At 34.4% G+C, this 21575-nt stretch overlaps 1 protein-coding gene across 4 annotated transcripts in view; it reads left to right on the top strand.

Annotated features, from left to right (window-relative positions):
- Positions 1–1494: 1494 nt before the first annotated feature.
- LOC127869531 (uncharacterized) overlaps positions 1495–21575 on the top strand; it is an 82515-nt gene continuing 62434 nt past the window's right edge. Inside the window, exons 1-3 of one of the 4 annotated variants that reach the window (XM_052412179.1) lie at positions 1495–1668; positions 3994–4056; positions 5083–6043. In XM_052412179.1, the coding sequence (XP_052268139.1) occupies positions 3994–4056; positions 5083–6043 (1024 nt within the window). In that variant the 5' untranslated portion in view covers positions 1495–1668. Of the gene's footprint in view, positions 1669–3993; positions 4057–5082; positions 7549–21575 lie in introns of those variants that run through there. The other 3 variants (XM_052412178.1, XM_052412180.1, XM_052412182.1) reach the window with 3 other exon arrangements.

The raw sequence follows: 21575 nt of genomic DNA, 5'->3' as shown, positions 1-21575 counted from the left end.
TGCTTTTGCATTTACTGTAACAAGACGGTTGAATATTAATTCAAATAATTTCCAGTCGAAACACTGTAATAATCTTCACAAATCTTTAAAACTCATAAAAGGTTTAATTAACCATATAAAAAAGTATTGTTCCTCAACATAAATAATCCACTTTAAAATGCAATTACTTCCATGGTCCCTATGTTTCATTGGATATTCCATATATGTTCAGTCGTTAGTTATACTTACTTACAATAGTTATCATTGAGATCTTTCGCTAACATTTAGTAATAACTTGATGTTTTTCTCAGCGTTTCCTTGGTGATACAAATGTGCGGCTTATCTTGTAACTTTTGAATTACAACGTCAATAAAACTGGATCCCGCAACTGTTTAGTGTCGTTGAAAATCGAATAATTATGAAGTTCTGTTTGATATTTTAATTACGAAATCATTATTATTTAGTGATTAAAAATTAAAAATTGAGTATCTCTTTGGGACTAAAGCATTTAATAACAATCTAATCAATATTCAATGGAATGAACAAGCGGATATTCGAATACCGATTTTGGTATTCGATGCCATCCCTATTGACAATACATTTCACACGTAGAAACAAACAATGAAGAGGTCACTGTCTTGTATCGGTCAATCTGAAGCATGCACCTCAACATACATGTTTACTGCTTGCCATTCACTTGTCGTGCATACACAACGAGCTGCAAGCACCCAGAAGCATGAGGATGTTGGCGGGTCAGCACCTTATAGACTGGGAACTGCCCTGCTTGAGGCGGAGGAAGCTGAGAAGAAAAAAATGGCGGTATCTCCCACCGACGGAGTAAGTCCGTCGCGTCCTTTTGCTTTGCCAAACGAGTTTAGACTTATTACCCGTAGCTACAGCCATCTCGTGTTGATTTCATCGCTGAAAGACGAAGCTGGATTGACTTCTCCAGACCAATACATATTACACGTTAAAACATACAATTGAATGGGTCACTGGCTTGCATCGGTCAATGTGAAGCATAAACTTTCGAAAACTCAAAAGACGTGTTAACTGGTCAATAAACAGCGAAAATGCGGTACTGCGAAATCATGTGTAACCTTATCGATATAACTATCGTTCGAAGCTTGAGTGATGTATTTTTTAAAACGATAAGCTTCTTTAAAAAATTGTTAATAGTTCCGCGCTATAACCTGAAATCAACAACTCGGACATCCGGAAATACGTGAAACTATGGGTTAAAACTTAAAAAATTTGTAAAGTTTCGCATTACTCTTTTTTTCATTTTGCGAAACGTACATCAATACTCCAAACATGTAAAACAATATAGACATGAACATGATAAACAGTTACACGTTGGCCTGAAACAAGGAAGTTTAAGAAGCGGACAATATTGTTGTAAACAAATTGTCATCTGAGATTCAGATGTCACACCAAAACAATATATCACGAGCCCATTCATTTCTATTTATAGGGACAGATCACGTTGCAGTTTCTGTCGCACTGTGCAAGTTAACAAGCTATTATAATATGTAACTATTTGTCGAGCGTTTACATACTCAAACAGGCGTTTGTCACTTTACGTTTAACAATTGACATACACTCTGCAAAAGTATGTAAGGATTTTCGATCGCACTGGATTCACAGCTTTCCTAACGCAGTTGATCAATTATTTCGCTACAAAATCAGGTAAAATTAATACTTTTTTTACTGTATGTACCTTTCTTTAGTTTTTGTTTTCCTTTCTTGTCTTTAATATAATCTTTTGCTATATGCTTCTTGATTAACATCCTTTTAGTTGAGCTTTATACTGCGTCTGTTAGACGTTGGTCATTTAAGCTACATACTGTGGTTGTTAAACAATAATTTTAAACTGACAAATGTCGTCCGTTGGTTTGAACTGAATGAACGGTTGCAAATGATTTCAGTTTCACAGCTAGAGGAATGTGAAGAATAAGAATTATCCAACGACAAGCATAATAAGTTTGGAATTAATTTATTGTTTAAGTTTGGCAAAAATATCTGTCAATGCTGAGTTTAAACAACAAATGCATAGTTATGTTTTCAAAGAAATAATACATTAACTAAAATCATACAATAACATTATGATAGCTTATATCCCACGACACCGGAAGGATGTGTTATAATAGGATCATGCCATCTATTTAAGACATATTTGTTAAATTAATATAGTTGTTAAATTAATAAAGACCCCGATACCGGAAGTACCTGATACAGTTCTTAACACAGAGAGCACTCTGGCACCGGAAGTCCATAACATATTCAATCAGTCTCTGATCAGCCTTGACGACGATAGGCGAAGGTAACACGAAGTCATGGAAACAAAGGCTGAAAATGTATGACAAAATGGCGAGTATCGATGTTCATACTTAAACGTCACAGGGAGGTGGGAGGTTGTTTTTTTTAAATAAATTTCTAAATAAGCAATGAATGCAACTTACTCAGCAATGAGACAACAGGGTAAAAAAAACGCACGTGGAAATGGAGCCCGTTCTATACTATGGTGCAGCGCCCATGCGGGAGAATAATTTTCATGAAAGTTAACTCTTGTATGACTGATAATTCGTATCTTGCGTAGGATAAAATGGTTTATTCTGAAGCGAATAAACATTAGTTATACAGGTTAAAAATATGTGATTGCCATGTTATAAATCCATACAAGTCATGACGGAGCCTGTTTCAATTAATTTCGCTTGATACAATGCCGCCTTATTTAAAAAATATGTATTTATTATTAGTCAGATTTCGAGAGTAAATTGTTTCGAACCATGTATATACATACGTTGTTAAACATGCACAGGTGACAAATCGTTTCTTATTGAAAGCTAACCTGGGCTGGAGAACAAGATAATGCATCGAATCTTATCCAAGGCCTTACCTGGGCATGTGAACAACATATTTGAATTATTTTTGATAATTATTATGTGCCTAATAATATATAAGCATATGTAAATTTGCTTACGTAGCCTCGCCTCATACGTTTTTTTTTTAAATTATGACTAGTGATTATAATAGTGACAAACTATAATTTTAAAATTTTGTATAAATGAAATTCATTCTGTCAGTTTGTTTTCCCGCATAATTTCAGTCATTAATGTGTAAGAATAAATTATTCAAGATGGGCGAGATATTTCATTCGTAAATTTAATGATGGTATGTTTACTGTCACTATCAAGTGTGATAAATTGATTGCACAATACACCTATTTATACAATATTTATAAACAATAACACAACCAAAAATACGAATTAATGTTATTGCCTATTAGATCTATAAGCCATACGTAAAATACACCATAATTCCGTCGACATTCAAAATCACGCCGACATATAAATGAGTTTTTGACAACACACGTTTGCTTTCAAAGGGACGTTTTCACGTTTTGGGAAATTGACACAATTTTTGTTGTGGTTATGATAGTTGTGAGGAAACAGTAATAATGAACATTTAACATGCTCTAAAATATCCATTATATGCATCTTTTGACGATTCAAAAACCTGAAACTACGATGACTGCTTCTATTTAGTATAAAATACATTAATACTTGTATGAGCACGGATGGCCGAGTGGTCTAAGCGTTAGACTTTTACTTCGGGGGTCAGTGGTTCGAGCCCAGTTGAGGGTTACTTTTTTCTTTCTTTTATTTTATCATTGTTTTTTACTGGAAGTTTGTATGTCCGATGTTTGCATTTATCAATATAAAAAAGTTAATAAAAAACTTCAATGTATGCCTAAATCTATGAAAATGTCCCTCTAATAATGTGAATGTATGAAGCGCCTCTTCATAAAATTACCTTTCATTAAAATTGACACTTCCCAATTTGAAATCAATAAATGATACGGTGTGCTGACCAAATATATCGGTAAAGATCAAGCTGTGATGCATTCATTATATTGTATAATGCAGAAAAAGGCTGTATTAAATATGTGTTACGTCGGCTTAGCGTCCCTTTGACCATTTGGTATAATCGATCTTTCTGTTCATATCACAGATGGCGGAAGGGGCTGTTCGACATTACACGGAATGGACTCCAAGGCTAATCAGGCGATCAAGGGTAAGTAACTGTGGCATTGTCTGGAGAATGCATTTATCACTACAGAAATATTGTGTCCCTGTCATAAACAGCTGACACTAGTTTAAGTTCTACTTCTTCTAGGGAGTTCATTCACCATGGTGATCAAATATGTTCAATCACGTATTTTCTACCATTTCCTTGAATATTTTCGATTAGCGGATCATTGGATAAACTTTAACTTTAACAAGCCGTATTCAAATAAAAGGCTAGATTGCACTTTACCGGTACGCAGTTGTTTACCACTATCGACAAAGCGGGGATTTGGGGGCGGTTGCCCCATATACTTAGGAAATATATCGGATAAAAAGGATTATTAGATGTTGCGTAAGTTGTTATGTGTTAGGTGTTAAGGGTTAGGGTTAGGGTACGCTGTTTGATGTTAAGTGTTGCGTACTGGTAAAGTGCAATTGTCCCAACTAAAAGATTCTTTCTTACTCTAATATACATATATGTTCCAATATGTCAGAGGATCTATATACCAGCAGCTAGAATGTAGTATTTGTAACTCAGACTGTTTGTTTGTGTAAGATCAAAATATATTTATAGGTTTGATTGAGCTAGACTCTATTTTAAAACATGTCTTGATTAAAATTATCGTATACCAAAACCAATGGGTTCATTTAAACTCAAAATAATCAATTTGTATATAAAAATATTAGAAACTGTATAAGTCGGTCCGTTGATGACGGTACATCTTATATAACGTTATATCAAACATCTAATTCCTTATAAATACACACAATCCAAGTTTTCGTTTGAATCTTCTCAGTACCTTTAATGAAACATACAACGGATTGTGTGAGCGATTCCAGTAGCATTAATTAAATTAATACTTTGTCTAAATTTACATAAGTATGCTATTGAATATAAAACAAAAGAGCCTCTTACAAAAATGATTATGAAAGAGATGCGAGATTTTAAGACAGATAAACTACAGAAAAAAAAACATGCTGCTGTATTATGTAAATTTAGTGAATGAATTCATTTTTTTTTATTTCGTTCCAGTATGCGTATGAAGATGAATCCCGGGAAACAAGCAACATTATGAATATCCTGGGGTATGGACCCGAGATCAGACAGAAACGCCGAGAACATTACATAGAGAGTGATAGGCTGATTAATACACTGGGAGAGGACTTTTCGTATACGTACATCACTGCGGGGAGCAAAGCGGAGGGACTGACCCGTTTATTCGAGAGCGATATTGACACAATACGTGTGTTACCATATGTTGTGTGTTTGGAAAACTGTTTTGACCAAAGCAATATTCCTTGTCACTTCACTATATTAGAAATAAATTTCCAAAACACTAGTGCGGGATATTGTAGAGTACTACTTGGGAGACTTGCTCCTGGATTCCATGCTGCTATTCCCGATTCCTTATGTGAAAATGAATATGGTAATCCTATTTTAAGCAGTGCACTATTTGTAGAATATTTCAGAAACGTACGGCATGCACCCGGTACGGTCCACCATCCACGTGCTGGTCCATCGTTGCCATGGTCTAATGGTTATTTTAAAAATGATACGGTACACGCCATTCGCTGTCACTGTCCAAACATATTGCAGACATGGGCTAATCGAACTCGTCACTGGCCACCATCAGATATTGTAGAGAAAGTGGTTGCGATGGGAGCTTTTGTTACTCCGATTGGGTTTAAAAGAAGCGAACACAACCATGTGGAATGGAGGATATGTTTTAATACTGGAGAGACGGAACTTGTCAATAATCTTAATGACACTCAGATCAAATTATATGTTTTGCTTAAAATGATCGCTAAGGATATACTGAAACCGCAGAAAAAAGAAATCACATCGTACACAATGAAGAATATCGTATTATGGCTAGCGGAGAACAACCAATCCTCTTTTTTCCATTCCGGAAGTTTGTTTCATTGGCTCCATGAGGGACTGGATATATTACGAACCGCTATATCCACAAGGCAACTGCCTTACTATATGATACCTGAGCGAAATCTTATGGCAACATCTGAACTGAACAATGAGCAGCAGCTTCTGTGGGGGAGGACTTTAAAGGACATGATTGCGGAAGGTCCGCGAATATTACTTAGGTTAGATAAATTCCGCAAGGCAGTTATTGGGTACCCGGAACCACTTCTGTGGTACAGCAAGATGAGGACTGAACTGGAGATGTGGACGTTGAAGTTATTCAACAGAGGTCTTCAATGCCTGGTAACGAACTCAATGGTTTTTGAGACTGACACTATCGTGCAGACATGTAATAAGCGTATTAATGAGATACTACAAGAGGTTGCGTGTCCTATGTGTCTGGAGGGCATTTCATTTGATGAAAAAGTATTCAAGATGATGCTAAGCTAAGGACGTATTTAAAATGTATCGATAACACAGTTTAATATGTAAACATTTTTTGTGTGTGAACATAATGACTCAGTTTTATGCGAGATCAACAATAGGGAGTTTTAATTGAATCTTATTTTCAGAAAGTTTCTATAGGTACATCCAAGTCCCTTGCTTTTTTTTAGATCAGCGTTTGGTGATAATGGCTGATTATTTGTAACGACGTTTTTATATTATTCGAGGGGAAAGACTTTGACTGTTTAACTATGGTTAAATATTTTATGTTTACATATGAATAATCAAACAAATAACATCAGTGCTACCATTTTAACATGTTGGTCCCTTTTAACTATTAATTTGTTACTTACATGTAGTAATACCTATTTTCTTTAGTGTGGAATCAGCAATATAAAGCCAACGTTAAAAGGTTATCTGATGTATGCACGCATACTGATTGCTATTCTAGAATGTGTGTGAATGTTGTCACTTATAAAGCTTATATTGGATGTTTTTTACATAGATTTTATCATTCATATGGAATAACTCTTACAACGTTAATGACACGTCAAGGGCCCCAAAAATAGCTGGAAATTCGTAGGTTATTCGACAAAACGTATATACAATTTGATAAACAAGGAGGTAAAGGACCTCGATTGCCCCAAAGTACTGCGTGAATAGAACACATACAAGTGGCTTTTAGAGCGGGAACAAAACAAATGTTTTTTTAAGATGTGTATAGTGAAATAGGGTTTGGACTCACTTGACACACAGTTGGCCTTTATTTAAAAAAGATAAACATAAGAAAAAGTCAAATATCCTTACCTTGTTTGGTAATTAGTAATAAAAAATTATATTCATCAATATTGAGTAATAAATGTGGCTTTTAGAGTGATAACAGCGCTTTTAATACGATTTAATTTGGTGAATTAGGTTTTGAATGCACGTCATCCGGACTATTGTTTGATATAGAAATTATCCAGATAAACATTCAGAGTTTTAAAATTGAGTCATACATGTGGCTTATAGTTCGATTCAAATATGTATTCGGTGATTTTAGATGGTTTCCTAATGTTTATACGCCGAGTAATTCGCTTGCAAAGTTATTGTCGATATAAACAATCTGACCAAGTTTCATCTAAATCGGATGCAACATGTGGCACCTTAAACTTTTTTGTTTTTTTACACCCGCCTGGTATTGACTGAAAACTATTAAAAGGATTATTGTATTGGAGCATTTTGTGCCCAGAAGAGCTAACATTTTAAATAATAATAGACTTATTGCTTTAAATAATATGAATATTTAGTCTTTAGCTGCAGCAATAAAACGGTGTGATCCAGGGGAGAGAATCGTTTACAAAAATCGCTGATATATGCAGTCACAGTTAGTTCCCTTTATATGACAACGGTATTTGATATGCATATTGTTATGTTCAATACATAAGCATGATGCATGTTGGTAAATAGAAGAAATAATCATATTTAAACACGGTATCAGATCAATGCTATTTATAAACATTACAAATATAGATAATGTTACGTTGAACAATAAATATATCTTCTATGAAGGCGCATGTGTTATAACCTCATCATATAAAACTAATAGTGTTTTGTATCATTAGAGAGCAATTATTAAGTCCCCATCTTTATGTTTTCTGTATTTGTTGTTTACAAATCAAACAATGAACGATTTTCAGTCGTGGTGCGAACAAATTAACAACACGTGAGAGAGGTAGGCACTGTATTTAAATTTTAGCAGACACGCTTGTCTACTTATAAGCAGCGGTTTAAACACATGATACAGACTCAAACATGATCAGGATGGCAAACGGCATATCAAATATAATGATATTGTTTTTGTACTGCGCAACGCCCATGTTCTGGACTCCATTTGGTAGTGGAAATCGTTTCGTTAAAATAATAATTATACAGTTAGTTCGCATTTATAGACTAATTGACAAAAATTGTTTGAATTAACGGATACTGTTCTATACAATCTGGGACCCTAACGATGATGAGGCGACTTTAAGCTACATACACAGCGTTTGTCGATTTAAAATTTCTTATTGATTAATGCATAATGCTGGTTGGGGATTCGACGCTCAAAGATGAGACCACGGGGATATTTGTTGAAAGTAACCACGCATTTAAATGACAAAGAGGTTTGATGTCATATATATATATATATATATATATATATATATATATATATATATATATATATGTATGTATCTAACCCCTTGCATACTTGCCGTTTTCATTGGATCATCCATGCCACATTTTTTGTATGTATATGTTCCCATTTTAGGTGTGCAGCATTGTATATAAAGTAAGTATCGCTAAATGAGATAACGGATGTAAACACGACGGCGTGATATAATTCAGAGTCGCAATTTGTTGTATCCGTTGATCATGGAGCCTGAAGGGTATAAGATAAGAGTTATTTGTTCGTCGTCTTCCTACTGACCGCTAACACTGTGATACAAGGGAGTAAATTTATATTAATTCACTGACCCTGTATCACACCATGCGAGGTATATAACAAGTCGATTAACTAATGGTCCGTAGTCAAAACCAATTAGAGAACCCTTTCCAGACTTCCGAACACAGTTTCCGCAAAGCATATCCACCCTTTACAAGTGCACATCAAATCAATCCATTATTTTGCACTCAATGATTTCTACCAGATCTTTGTGACGTGGTGTCAAAATATGTCAAACGACGCCATTATCAATAGGTATCTGATGTTGAATGCGCACACCGGAAGTCCTTACAATTGGATTGCATGCCATTTGATAATGAACACCCATGGTTGCGTGCATGATGTATATTAATTTTACAATTTAACAGTTTAAATAATATGTTTTGGTTCCGATATGAAGATCTGTATAATATATTATTACTATTTTCTAAATAAAAACTTTAAGGAAAATCAAATCAGTTTTTTCTCATATGTTTTATATCGTTATATAGCCACAATCGTTTATCCAATTATCATGCTTGGAAAGTCATTCCCTATATGAATTAATGTGAAGGTTAATAGTTTGAGTTAAAATGATAACATTGTTTGTTCTGTAATACAAAGATCATCTCATTATTGACCGAGTGCAAATGTTTATGTCAAGCTCGTCGCAACTTTATCGAATATGGTCGATGAGAATCGAAACGCTTACCTCTTTCCAACGACAGTGTTTGATGATTTTTAAGTTATTGTGTGTGCCGAGATTTTGCGTTTTGAACTACATAAACTAATTAAGCTTATATACAAATAGAGGTAGTGATTAACTGCTTGTGAAACCATGAAAGCCACGCGCTTTTCCAAACGCAAATAAATGAATAAAGTAATCAAACATTTCGTCTGTTCTTGAAGTGTTAACGTTGTAGATACCCGGATAGGCATTCGTGTGCATAGTGTTATTCTTTATATAGTTGTTATTTATATGGTATTTTAAAGGACCGAACTGAAGCAATCTGTCACTGCCGTCTGTGATAAGCTCTTTGTGATAAGTATCTTAGTGATTTTATAATTGAATGTATTGTCAAATACTTATACCAGCATGTCACATTCACGTTAACCTTTTTAAACCCTTGGTACATTTCAAAATATTCACATATATGTCGACATTTGCATAAACTCTTATGTTTATTCCTGATTTGGTATATATTAACACACAGCAGAGCTCCAGATAAGGATTTGTGAAATTAGTAACGGTACTGCCACTGACAGAAAGACAAGGAGTAATGCTGGAAATCAATTAGTATTTGTACTACCTTATCCAAAAATACAGGTAGTACTGTACTACCCGTGTTCTTGGATATTGAAGGGTATATAACTGCCTGTACAGAAACATTTGCAGCAATTATAATAAATATACTTAGCTTCTTAAACAGTTACTTTATTAGGTTTTCCATTTAAAATTATGATGCAAATACAACTACACATTAAAACTCATGACAAAATACTAGTTCTTCATTTAAATAATATTTCTTGACAAGAAAACACAAGCCAACTAGTAAGCTAAGTTAATGAATACAAATGTCACTGTCTCATCTCACAAGAATAATTGCCCTAGCAGTTAACTGTCAAAGCCATATTTTTAGCCACCGATGCAATCAAATTGTTTAATATCGGGGCGAGAATGTCTTTTTCCTTGGTTTACAGATTGAATGTCAGGATGGTAAGACGACCATATGTAGCCATTGTAGGACAACAAAGTGTGTTTTATTAACCGCTTTCGGTTTAGCCGGCCCTCCTTGCGGGCAAACATATATTTTGACCGGTTTACAAGTAACCAGAAATCACACGACAGAATAGACAATAATACTGAACCCAGTCTACAACTTTTCGGTAATTTGAATAAATGAAAAGGCGCCGTTAGGTTAGAGACCAACAAATCACGCCGCGCTGACGCGGGCGTATCGTACGGCCAGTTTTTTTCGTAAATGCGTAAAACGGATTTCCAAGTCGTAATTGTACGTCCCGTTTATAAAAATATAAATGCGTAAATCTTCATGAAAAAGCCGTATGTACGGCTGTACGGCCCTTATCTGGAGCTCTGACACAGGGCATACAGTGGGAGGTGAAACTGTATCCACGAGTTTTCTTTGATGCATTGCTTTTTAGACAATATATAAACCATACTGCAAGATTCATGATAGAGCATAACAATTGGCCGTATTAACATAATAACCAAATTATCGAGCAGTGTATTTTTTTTTAAATAATGACATGTTTGCTTTGTCGTTTTCTCTTTTATTTCTGTAATTGAATTAAACCGCAGGTTTTGAACCTAAATAGTTAATACTCATATGTTCAAACAATCAATCATTACAATCAAAGTAAATGGTTCTATTATTCGTAACATAACACTGGGTTATCGTTTGTTATCAATTAACTTATTGTGTGTGAAACAATTTGAAATTTACAACACACCACACATGACGCTGGTTGTTCGCCATTTATTAATGTAAGATATGTTTTAAATTTCATTTCTTAACACCAACTAAGGAGGTATACAACATTTTACAAAAATAAACCATGAAACAATAATAAGTGTTGATGTAATGTACAATCAATAATTTCGAATAAACAAATCACCGATGAAAAGTTGTGAAAATAATCAAATACAAAAGGTAAATAATAAATAGACAAAATTCCAAATAGTATACACAAAAGCATTAACACAGGTGCATATATTTTCAGTAAAGAGGTGAAATAGTGTCGATATTCGTTCATTGTGTCAAATGTAATCATATATTTACTTAATAAGAAACCTCAATTTTATCAAATCTGTCATATTAATGTTCGTTGTGTACGTGGCAGTCATATCTTAAAGTTCATGTTCACATGGTGTTCTTTATGAAATTGTAATTTTTTAAATCGGCTAAATAGCCACTATAATCTGCCAAACGCACACGTAATATGAATACAAATGATTCAAAAGCAAACATCAAAACGTAACGATGTCTCAAGTGTTAATATAAAAAACAAATTATTCACACTGTTCTTACTGTAGAATTTAGCTTAATGTTCGAAGCTTGATCATTCGAATACCAGTTTAATGGCACTAACGAAGTCACAACCATACTGAAATAACACACATGCATTATTGTCGTTACAAAGGACATAAAACATTATAGCTTTTGTGTAAAGCTATTTATTTAAATTCGTTTGCACAGAAAGATATAGCCTTAATCATTGGAAACTGTAATTATCCACTCGCCTGGGCGAATATCCATTAACTGTGCATAGTTCTTACATAAGTATTCGGACATGAATGAAAATCTCATCCTTAACACCAATTCCTTTCATGAATAGCCTATCACGGATTTCCCTCACTATCTCTGTCTGCCGAATCATTATTGCCTTCAATACACTGTCAGATTCATCCATGGAACCGCGCTCATCTCTGCATTCGGGATCCCTGTTCAGCAACGCGAAATTCAATATCTCCAGCTCGGGTCGGCGTTTTCAGTACCATCGTAGCGGTTGCGGATACGAAACAATAGACTGACTTCAATCGCAGAACTATCCGTGGATCTTCATTGAACAGGTATGTTGTTGTTGATCCCCAAAGATCTGCTGCTCGTTCTGCAAGTCGAAGGCCGCCATTAGATTTCTGTCTGGAATCATATAGTATGCCAGACCTTCGTGTAACCAAAATAGCAAACTGTTTTCATCAAACTTTACATGTGGATTGGTCTCCGCTTCCCAAAACACACAGTTTTTAAGCGTGTATAATGTGATTTCTTTATTGCGTGGTTGTATAACATATTACACAATCATTTTTAACAAAACATTCATTTTTTTATGAGTGTAACTTAAATTCCTGACCAGTAAATTATTACCCTTTGTTAAAACAAATCCTCCACTCCACATGCTTATTTGGGCTTACTTTAAATCCGACTGGTGACACAAACGCGGCTATTGATAATACTTTTCTGAGCGAACACGGAATAGACGGTCCTGCTCGTTTATGGCGTACTTGATTTGGTGCACGCTGGGTTGATAAATGCGTCTCAACATACCGATCGCTGCTGAGAATAACATGTTCACTGCCATCATAAAAAGGGCTTTACGAATCTAATCTACCAACGTACGGGCTTTACGCTTACTAATAAGTATACAATGGCCAGGATAAATGCTATCCATCTCTGTTCTGAATACGGCTTTGTCGTCTGTGATATTTTGTATTTAAATACGTTCTTCCAAGGCAATTGCCGTATACGAAACGAAGATAGTGTCGCGGTCTCTTTCAAAAACGCAGGCAAGCCCTTTTGCCTTGCTCCCTGCTGTGATTAAGGCCTCAGTTTTGTTAGGTGCTGTAAATCGTTTGTCACTTTTTATATACATGTCGATCCTTGAAGGCCTAACAAGGTAAAAAGAAAACTGAGCTCTGAAGAATTATTCGGTCTCTGAAACGATTTGACATTACAATTCGCACACATTAAAATTCGATAGATGCAACTTTTCATAGCGTAACAATTTTCATACATTAAAAGGCACTACAAGTAGCTTGTAACAGTCTATATTTAACATTCTTAGCTTGAAAAATGTTAATTTGAACGTCAAACAAGTGTATTCATGATATAACGTATATCACTGTATATGTATTCGTGTACATTATTGATTATATTTGTAATATAATACACTAACAAATTACGAAATACGTGTTTATTGATGTTTGACAGCCTATTTATGTTACCATTACAAGTTTGGTCAATTTAAATATTGAGCTAGATTCTTTAAATTACTAGATTGTTATAGTACGTCATAGAATGCAAATATAATTCACTCTCTAATGGTGGCATTAAATAGTGAGTGCGCTTGTCAAGCCATCGAACCATGTGTAGGAATACATAATTACATGGATTCCATTACTGTTACGTATATTAATTTAAACTTGATTAAAACCGTATTTATATCATAAACAATATTGCAATTTCCAATAGTTGTTATTCGGAACTCTCCAGTCTGGATTTTTTCGAAATTCGGTAGGTACAAACAAAAGCTGACTAGCATATTTTTAAAGAGAGTGAATCAATAATTTCTCTTATCGCTGAATAGTAAACAACACTTTTTCTGCTCAAACGTTCATTATGGTTGATAACAAAAATGATTTACTCATTTTCTTTAAGATAAACTAATCTCGATCGTGTTTATTTGGTAAGAATACTATGTAACACGATATAATGCTGCATGTACATGCAAACAGCTTCGATCACGTAACTGTGTAATTGCATATACTGTGCGTATTTCTGGGCATACAGTTTTAATGGAAGTTTGCCAACGAAACTATCAAGACATTGACTCCATCTTTTATATATAAAACTATTCAAATATATTTAAAATCATACAGACAAGTACCAAACACAAAAACCTTACTATCTTCAGTCCATTCGTAGTACTAGAACTAATATATTGTTCCATATCCGTTGGATATTTATATGTATGTTGCTATAGCTCTATTGTGATGCTTTTCTTGAATCTAAAATGAAAGGTAAAGAAGATTATTCGCTAAAGACTAAGACCTTAAGATTAGATGGCACATCACTAAGGAGCTTTACCATACATTACTTATATTTGCTATATCTAAAAAGCATTCCGAACAAACAAGAACATGAACAATGTTTTCAGAAAAAAATATTGCATAGGTCAAGCCGTTTGCATAGGTTCTTCCATTTCCATACAGCTGACAAAGTCTGTTTTTCATGTCTTTATATGATATTAGCTACTGGACCCATTCGTATAGGCGGCTGTACATCTGAACGGTGCATTTAGACTTTAATCCTATATTAAATGGCATTTTCATAGATTTTGGCATGTATTTAAGTTTGTCATTAAATGCTCTATATTGATAAATGTAAACATTTGATCTAAAAAGCTCCTGTAAAAAAGCAATAATAAAATTTAAAAAAAGGAAAAAAAGTAACCCTTAACAGGGCTCGAACCATTGACCGTGGAGTCCTGCAGTAAAAAGTTTACCATTTAGACCACTCGGCCATCCGTGCTCATACAATAAGGCATGTATTTTCTACTTTATATAAGAAAATGATACACAATGATAACGGGCAAGTTTTCATCTTTATTTTATTTATTTAATTACATACACATAATACAACAAGTAGTCTGATGTGACATGCAGTAGACATAACAAATCACTTATCAACAGTATCACACAGTGACACAATGATTTCATTGAGTCCAATATCAAATAGTCTTGTTAAACTGCACTTAGTACACAGTTATAGCTATGAGTCCTGGCTTTTGGTCATCGCCATCAGCTTCATGTGTAACCCAGGGGTATGTAACTTTTCAAGATTCCTTGAATTTTCGCATTTTTTTATTCGAATCATTGTTCTTGTCTGTGAAGTTTGGACGCTTAGATGTACCAGAATGTGGCTCATCGAGACATCTCTTCTTAGCAATTGCTTCCTGTGGTCCTGAAGAACGAACCACAAAACGGTCCATTTTATAATTCAATCTGCCGGTATTTACACAATTATCCTTGAGCATATATAGTTTAAACGTTCCGTCAACAGCGTTTGACCAAAAACGAAAAATTCTAAAATACCGTAATTTTTACAATTATTAGTTTATATTGATTAAAATATCACGACAGTGGACTGGTATATTACACTACTTGAAAAATGTTGTTAAGTTTTCATATTTTCAGTATATTCGGTAATAAATTTTACTGGGTACAGGTACCAGGTAAACCCAGTAATGCAGAGTGTACATGCGTAGCGAATCGTATATATTTTATATATAATATTAACAATCTACTTGCGTTATTTATAGTGTGCATATCGTGTATATATGTCACCCTTTTTCGCGATGTAATTTCGATTTCACATCGCGAAAGTTTATTACCGAATACCCTTAAAATATCAACTTTTTTCAAATTATGTAATATACCAGTCGTAAATCCAAATTATTTACACAAAAGCTCGTAAAACCAATCACTTAATATTAATCCAGTCACATATCGCATTTCACCTTCAAAAATAATTTAATACATTGTAATAAAAGATACAAAATCGGTGCATCTTACATACATCTCGATCAAATAATTAAAACACTGTCTCAATTGAAATCAACTTACCTTAATTATTAACAGTCGCTCCTTTAATCCAATCATTAATTGACAATGCAAACTAATTAACAGGTGTTTACCGCGTTCACACCAGTGTAATTAATATTCATTTTTCGGTTTCGTTACCATTTTGACGAATCCGTTATTGTTTTGATTTCTTTAATGTTCGGCGTTCTTGGATATTTAACGACATCAAAAACGTTTTCGCTATTACTCATTGTTGCGGTTAACAAAAAGTTCCAAATTGCGAAATGACGTTGCATCACGTGCGCTAACTATCCAATTTGCTCTCATTATAGTATTAGCAGACGACAAATGTTGATTCTGGTTGGATGTTTCAAATACACTGTTACTGTTTACAATCGACATTACCGCAAGTGATGGATAACTGATTAGATAATTTATTGCACTTTGTTATCGGATTTTAAGCAATACACAGTGTACAAACACAATGTCAGCGTGTTTATTCTACGTATGTCTGTCAATAAACCGGGCTACTGCTATTGAAACCCACAAATAGTTCTGACAGCTCTTTAATGCAATTTTACCCTTAACGGTACACGTGCAGACACGTAAATATAAATCAAAAACGAGGCGCCATTCTTACATTTTTTAATAACGTTATGTAATAGTGCGTGCTTATCACAGCGCACTTATACATCATCCCACTATAATTTTAACCGCCATGGTATTCGAATATACGGTAGAACATCAGACACGATTGTTTTATAAGGATGGCTAAACGGTGCATATCGACCAAAATGTGAACATATTCGAATAGTTACGTCCTTAACTGGTTTCTTAGCGCATAGCCCCAAATAAACTATTTATTTGTATAATTATGCAAGGCTGTCCCGTGCACATTTTTAGCAGGCACGATACTCATTATTAGATAATAGTATGAAATCAAATGTACACGATGTACCGCTGTACGAATTCACATAGTTGATGAGGGAACTGTAATGTTGTAAACTGTCCATGGCTTTTATTCGACACTTAAATGAGAAGCGCACTGGTAAAACTGTGCTAAATGTATCTGCGCAGTGACGTCCCAGGTTATCCTGTTCAGTTTGCACATTCTTATCACGGACAAGATTTTTCGATTTATGAAAATTGCCGTTTTAAGAAGGTCACTTCAACAAGAAAACAAAGTGTAGGCGGAATTGTCGTTGCCGTTTAGCAAATAAGGACTGCGCATACAATTGGTGGATGGCATTATACGCCAATGCATTTCGCCCAGTTTTCACCCATGTTGAATTATTTGTCCAATAATGAATCATTATAGTCCGCTTTAAATTTAAACCTGTTTATTTGAGTATCAACCTTATTGAGGAGTTCTAGAGTCCGTTTCCTGAGTAGAACCAGTCCCTAGTATGGGAGAATCTAAATAACGATTCATAAATGAGGGTCGAATTTGTGCCCTTCCTGTCTCTAGGTTGACGGCATATTCAATACATCCCGGCGACCTGCGATAAAAAATTACAAACGCTTTAAAATTTTACTGATATTGAATTGACTTTCAATAAAGATGCTGACATAGTTTAACATGTTTAAAACTCAGGATTGTAAATTTGCTAGTTTGAATAAAATGCATTAATTTTTGTTTGAAGATAATAATATTGCACTTTGTAAAGCTGTGAAAAAGTCTCATTAAGATAGAGAAACTACGTTTCCCATAGGGGAATTAAAGAAAGAAATACAAGATACATTGAACATATCTTTAATGGTATTACCAAAAATCTTTGTTTAAAAAAGGTTGTGCGTTGTTAACTATTTACCACTGCAGTAACAAATTGACCATTTTGCGATTACTTGCAATCAATACATACACGACATAGACAACATATAAGAAATATTGATACGAATGACACGATGAACATAACAAGAGCTGTCAGAGGATAGCGCGCTCGACTATTCGAGTGCTTGACAGTATAACGTATGCCATCATGGAGAGGGGGGGGGGGATGTTGGTCTGTGGTCATTTAATAGCTGATCTTTCAAAAATAAGGGGAAACAAATTATTTATTTTTTTTTTGGGGGGGGGGTGGATTCGGGTGTGGGGCATGGAGGATGGTTTGTGTGGAATGTATTGTGGTATGTCAGGTAAGTGTTGTTTTGTCAAAGTATGAATCAAATGTGATCATAAATAAAGATTTTGCGTGGTGTGTAGTCTTAACGTGAGTTGTAAACAAACTTTGATCAGCGTAAAAAATGATATAAACAGTGTTTTTCAAAAGTTTTTTATCAAGGATTTGTGATGAGGATGACATGTGAGTGACTCTTACTGTATAAAATGTAAATTAAAGCAATATAGTTCTAGAAAAAGTGTTTTTGATGAACTAAATGTGCTCGACGTTCTCGTGCCTAAAATTGAAGTATACTGATAAAAAAGATTGCATACAGCAGGTACAACCATGGCTAGTAAACAGGGTAAAACAGTGCAAAACCCACAAAAAACAAAAGAAACTGATAAGGGCAATAGTAACGCCAAAGAATTAGATGACAATAAAAGAAACCGAAGTGAAGTCTCCAGTAGTAGTGAACTAGAGACAAGTCTTGCTGAGGCACCAATAAACCAAAAGCAGAAAAAGAAGAAAAAGAACGAACAGCTTTCCGACACAAGTATTGATTGCATTGATGAACTTGATACAGAAGAACCAAATGTGTCATGTTTCAAGAAAGAATTAGAAAACGTACTAAAGCAAATGAGGCAAATCAACTCCAAGCTAGAACGTTTAGATGGTTCGATGAATAGAGTAAATGGTAAGCTTGAACATGTAGTGATGAAAGGCGATGACAGCCTACGCGAAACATTTAAAGAGTTGATCAAAGAAATGAAAGACGACCTATTGAAATCGGTAATTAACAAAATTGAGATTGTAGAAAGTAAATTTTTTGAGAAAGAGCAAGAGTGTGACGTTCTAAGAACATTGTTAAAAACGATGGAAAGTAAGGTCAATGACAAAGATAAAGCAAATGATAGGCTAGAACAGATGGTTAAGAAACAAGAAGAGAAGTTGAAAAAGCTTGAAAACGAGACTGAACAATATAGCCGGAGAAACAATATTAAAATACGGGGAATCCAAGATACCGATGCAAAAGAAACTGCAATTGATTCTGCGAAAAAAAGTGTAAAGTTTCTCAACGAAAAAGGTATTGTGAACCTAAGCCTGTCTGACATTGACATCGCGCATCGGTTGCCCAACCCACTCAATAAAAACAGAGACATCATAGTGCGGTTCGTTTCAAGACTAACCAGAGAAACGGTGATGAGCAACAGACGGAAACTGAAAAGCACAGGTGTCTTCATTAATGAACACCTGACTAGACTGAATCTTCACGTACTAATGTGTATCAAAAAAAAAGATGAGTGATGAAGTCGAAGACGCATGGTCGGTAAACGGAACTTTACGCTAAAAAAACAAATCTGGTAGAATCCAAACAGTCTAGTACGAAAGCTACCAAACCTGGATTGACCTCCCTTGGCCATAAATGTGTAAAGCAAACTAAACAAATATTCTTTATCGTAAATAATAGAAGTTTAATTATCAACACATATCACTAAAATTTTATTTTTAAAAGATCTGCATTCATAATAATACCATATAGACAGTGCTTAGTATGGATGATATCATTTTTTCTCTTTTGATAACCCCAACTGCTTGTTGATCACAATTCTATTTTTGAAAACTATACTACACAATTACATACTGGAAAATTACAACAAAACAATTCACGAGCAAATCATGCCTTTTCATGCTTCAACCATGTGAACAGTATATATTTAATCCATTGAAGCAAGGCCGTTGTTTTATCTACCGGTTTATCAGAGTAACCAAAATGCATTTTAAAACTAATAATTGTCGATATTAAAACTTCATTATAAAAATCTTGTGTGTAAAAACCAGTGCCGTCGACAAGCAAGATAACTGTTTGTTGTATGTTGCGTTGTATGGAAATATGTAAGCCTTGAATTGGCTTAGGATCAATAGGTTTAACAAAAATGCAGTGCATATACTAGTTATATTGATCTTATGTGTGAGCTATATTATGGACATATTAGTACCTTGATAGCGCCTTTAGTTGATGCTTTGTGTGTGTGTGTGTGTGTGTGTGTGTGTGTGTGTGTGTGTGTGTGTGTGTGTGTGTGTGTGTGTGTGTGTGTGTGTGTGTGTGTGTGTGTGTGTGTGTGTGTGTGTGTGTGTGTGTGTGTGTGTGTGTGTGTGAGTGCGTGCGTGCGTGCGTGCGCGTGCATGCGTGCGTGCGTGGGTGTGTTTTGTGTTACTGAAGAGTTGTGATAATTGATAGTGTTGTTATATTTACAGATTTCTTCTACATATAGAAGCCCAACTGTATTATAACAACATTGTTTGTATTACTCCTTAATTTGTTCATTTATGACTTAATTGTATTTTGATAAAACATTTAGCATATACACGTACGTTTAGGTTATATTTATAAGTATAAAAAAAGATGTGAAAAGGATTTACACAAAAAAATTGCTTTTTATCAAGGTTTCGTCGAAATAATTTACAAGTAATATGACAATATATTTACATCATTTCAAGATCTAGCCTGTTTACATTGTGCATACCTTATAATAGCAATACCTTATCAAAACATCATTTTCATTGTCACAATTATATCATATATAGTTAAAATGTAATCATGTCAATAAACAACATTTTAACACATTGTTTTCATGACTGTTAATATTATACATACTATCGTCATACACATATTTTACCAACGCCTATGTTTTACAAATAATGTAATCAGTGTTGTTTTATATACGAACTATTTTACACAATATAAGTTATTCATAAAAAAATACAGTCACCATGCATCTGTGGCCGAGTAGCAAGATTGGTATATTTTATTTAATTTAGCTTTTCATGTTTATTTTATTCACGCGTTCATTTTTTAATCATTTTCGGTTGTGTTTTATTAAAAAAACAAAAACAAGATATGTCCATACAAATGTTAAACAAGATAGGTTTAGCCAGCGGCTGACAGTATTAATTTTATCAAATAAGATTGGAAAAAAATGTTGATAGTTTACCATGTATGCTCTATAAATGGTATTTTATTGGTTTTGTTTACAGTGCCGGAACAAGACAATACGAAGGATTAGATCGTTCGCGACATGCGGATGAGTCCCAGTACCTTAGAGTGGTTGCTGATTGATATATAATATGCGTGCTATTTTAAAAAGTGTTTGCTTTTTAAACACATTTTGTACCGATTCTCAGTCGTATTACAAACACGCCCCTAACACGTGAAACACAACATCTGCCACGGTGAAGCCAAGCCTTTGAATAAGTGTAACATAAACCTGTTTTGGCAAACACGGTTTGTAATTTTATGTGAACCTCCACGATATCACCGGGAGAAAAACCTTTGGCATCGGCAAATAATCATTTAAGTGAAGTATTCATTTATCAATCGGTATAATACATTCGAAAACAACTTTTTACAATAGTTTGAATTTGTAATTATTACATCTTTATTAAACGGATGATCATTTTGTTTACTGCATCGGTATAGTTAAGCACTTCGGGTTAGTCGGTGTGTTAAGATGTGCGG

The sequence above is a fragment of the Dreissena polymorpha genome, chromosome 2 (genome assembly GCF_020536995.1).
Source record: "Dreissena polymorpha isolate Duluth1 chromosome 2, UMN_Dpol_1.0, whole genome shotgun sequence".
NCBI lineage: Eukaryota > Metazoa > Mollusca > Bivalvia > Myida > Dreissenidae > Dreissena > Dreissena polymorpha.
The sequence above is the reverse complement of the archived record's forward strand: the minus strand, read 5'-3'. Positions and strand labels throughout refer to the sequence as shown.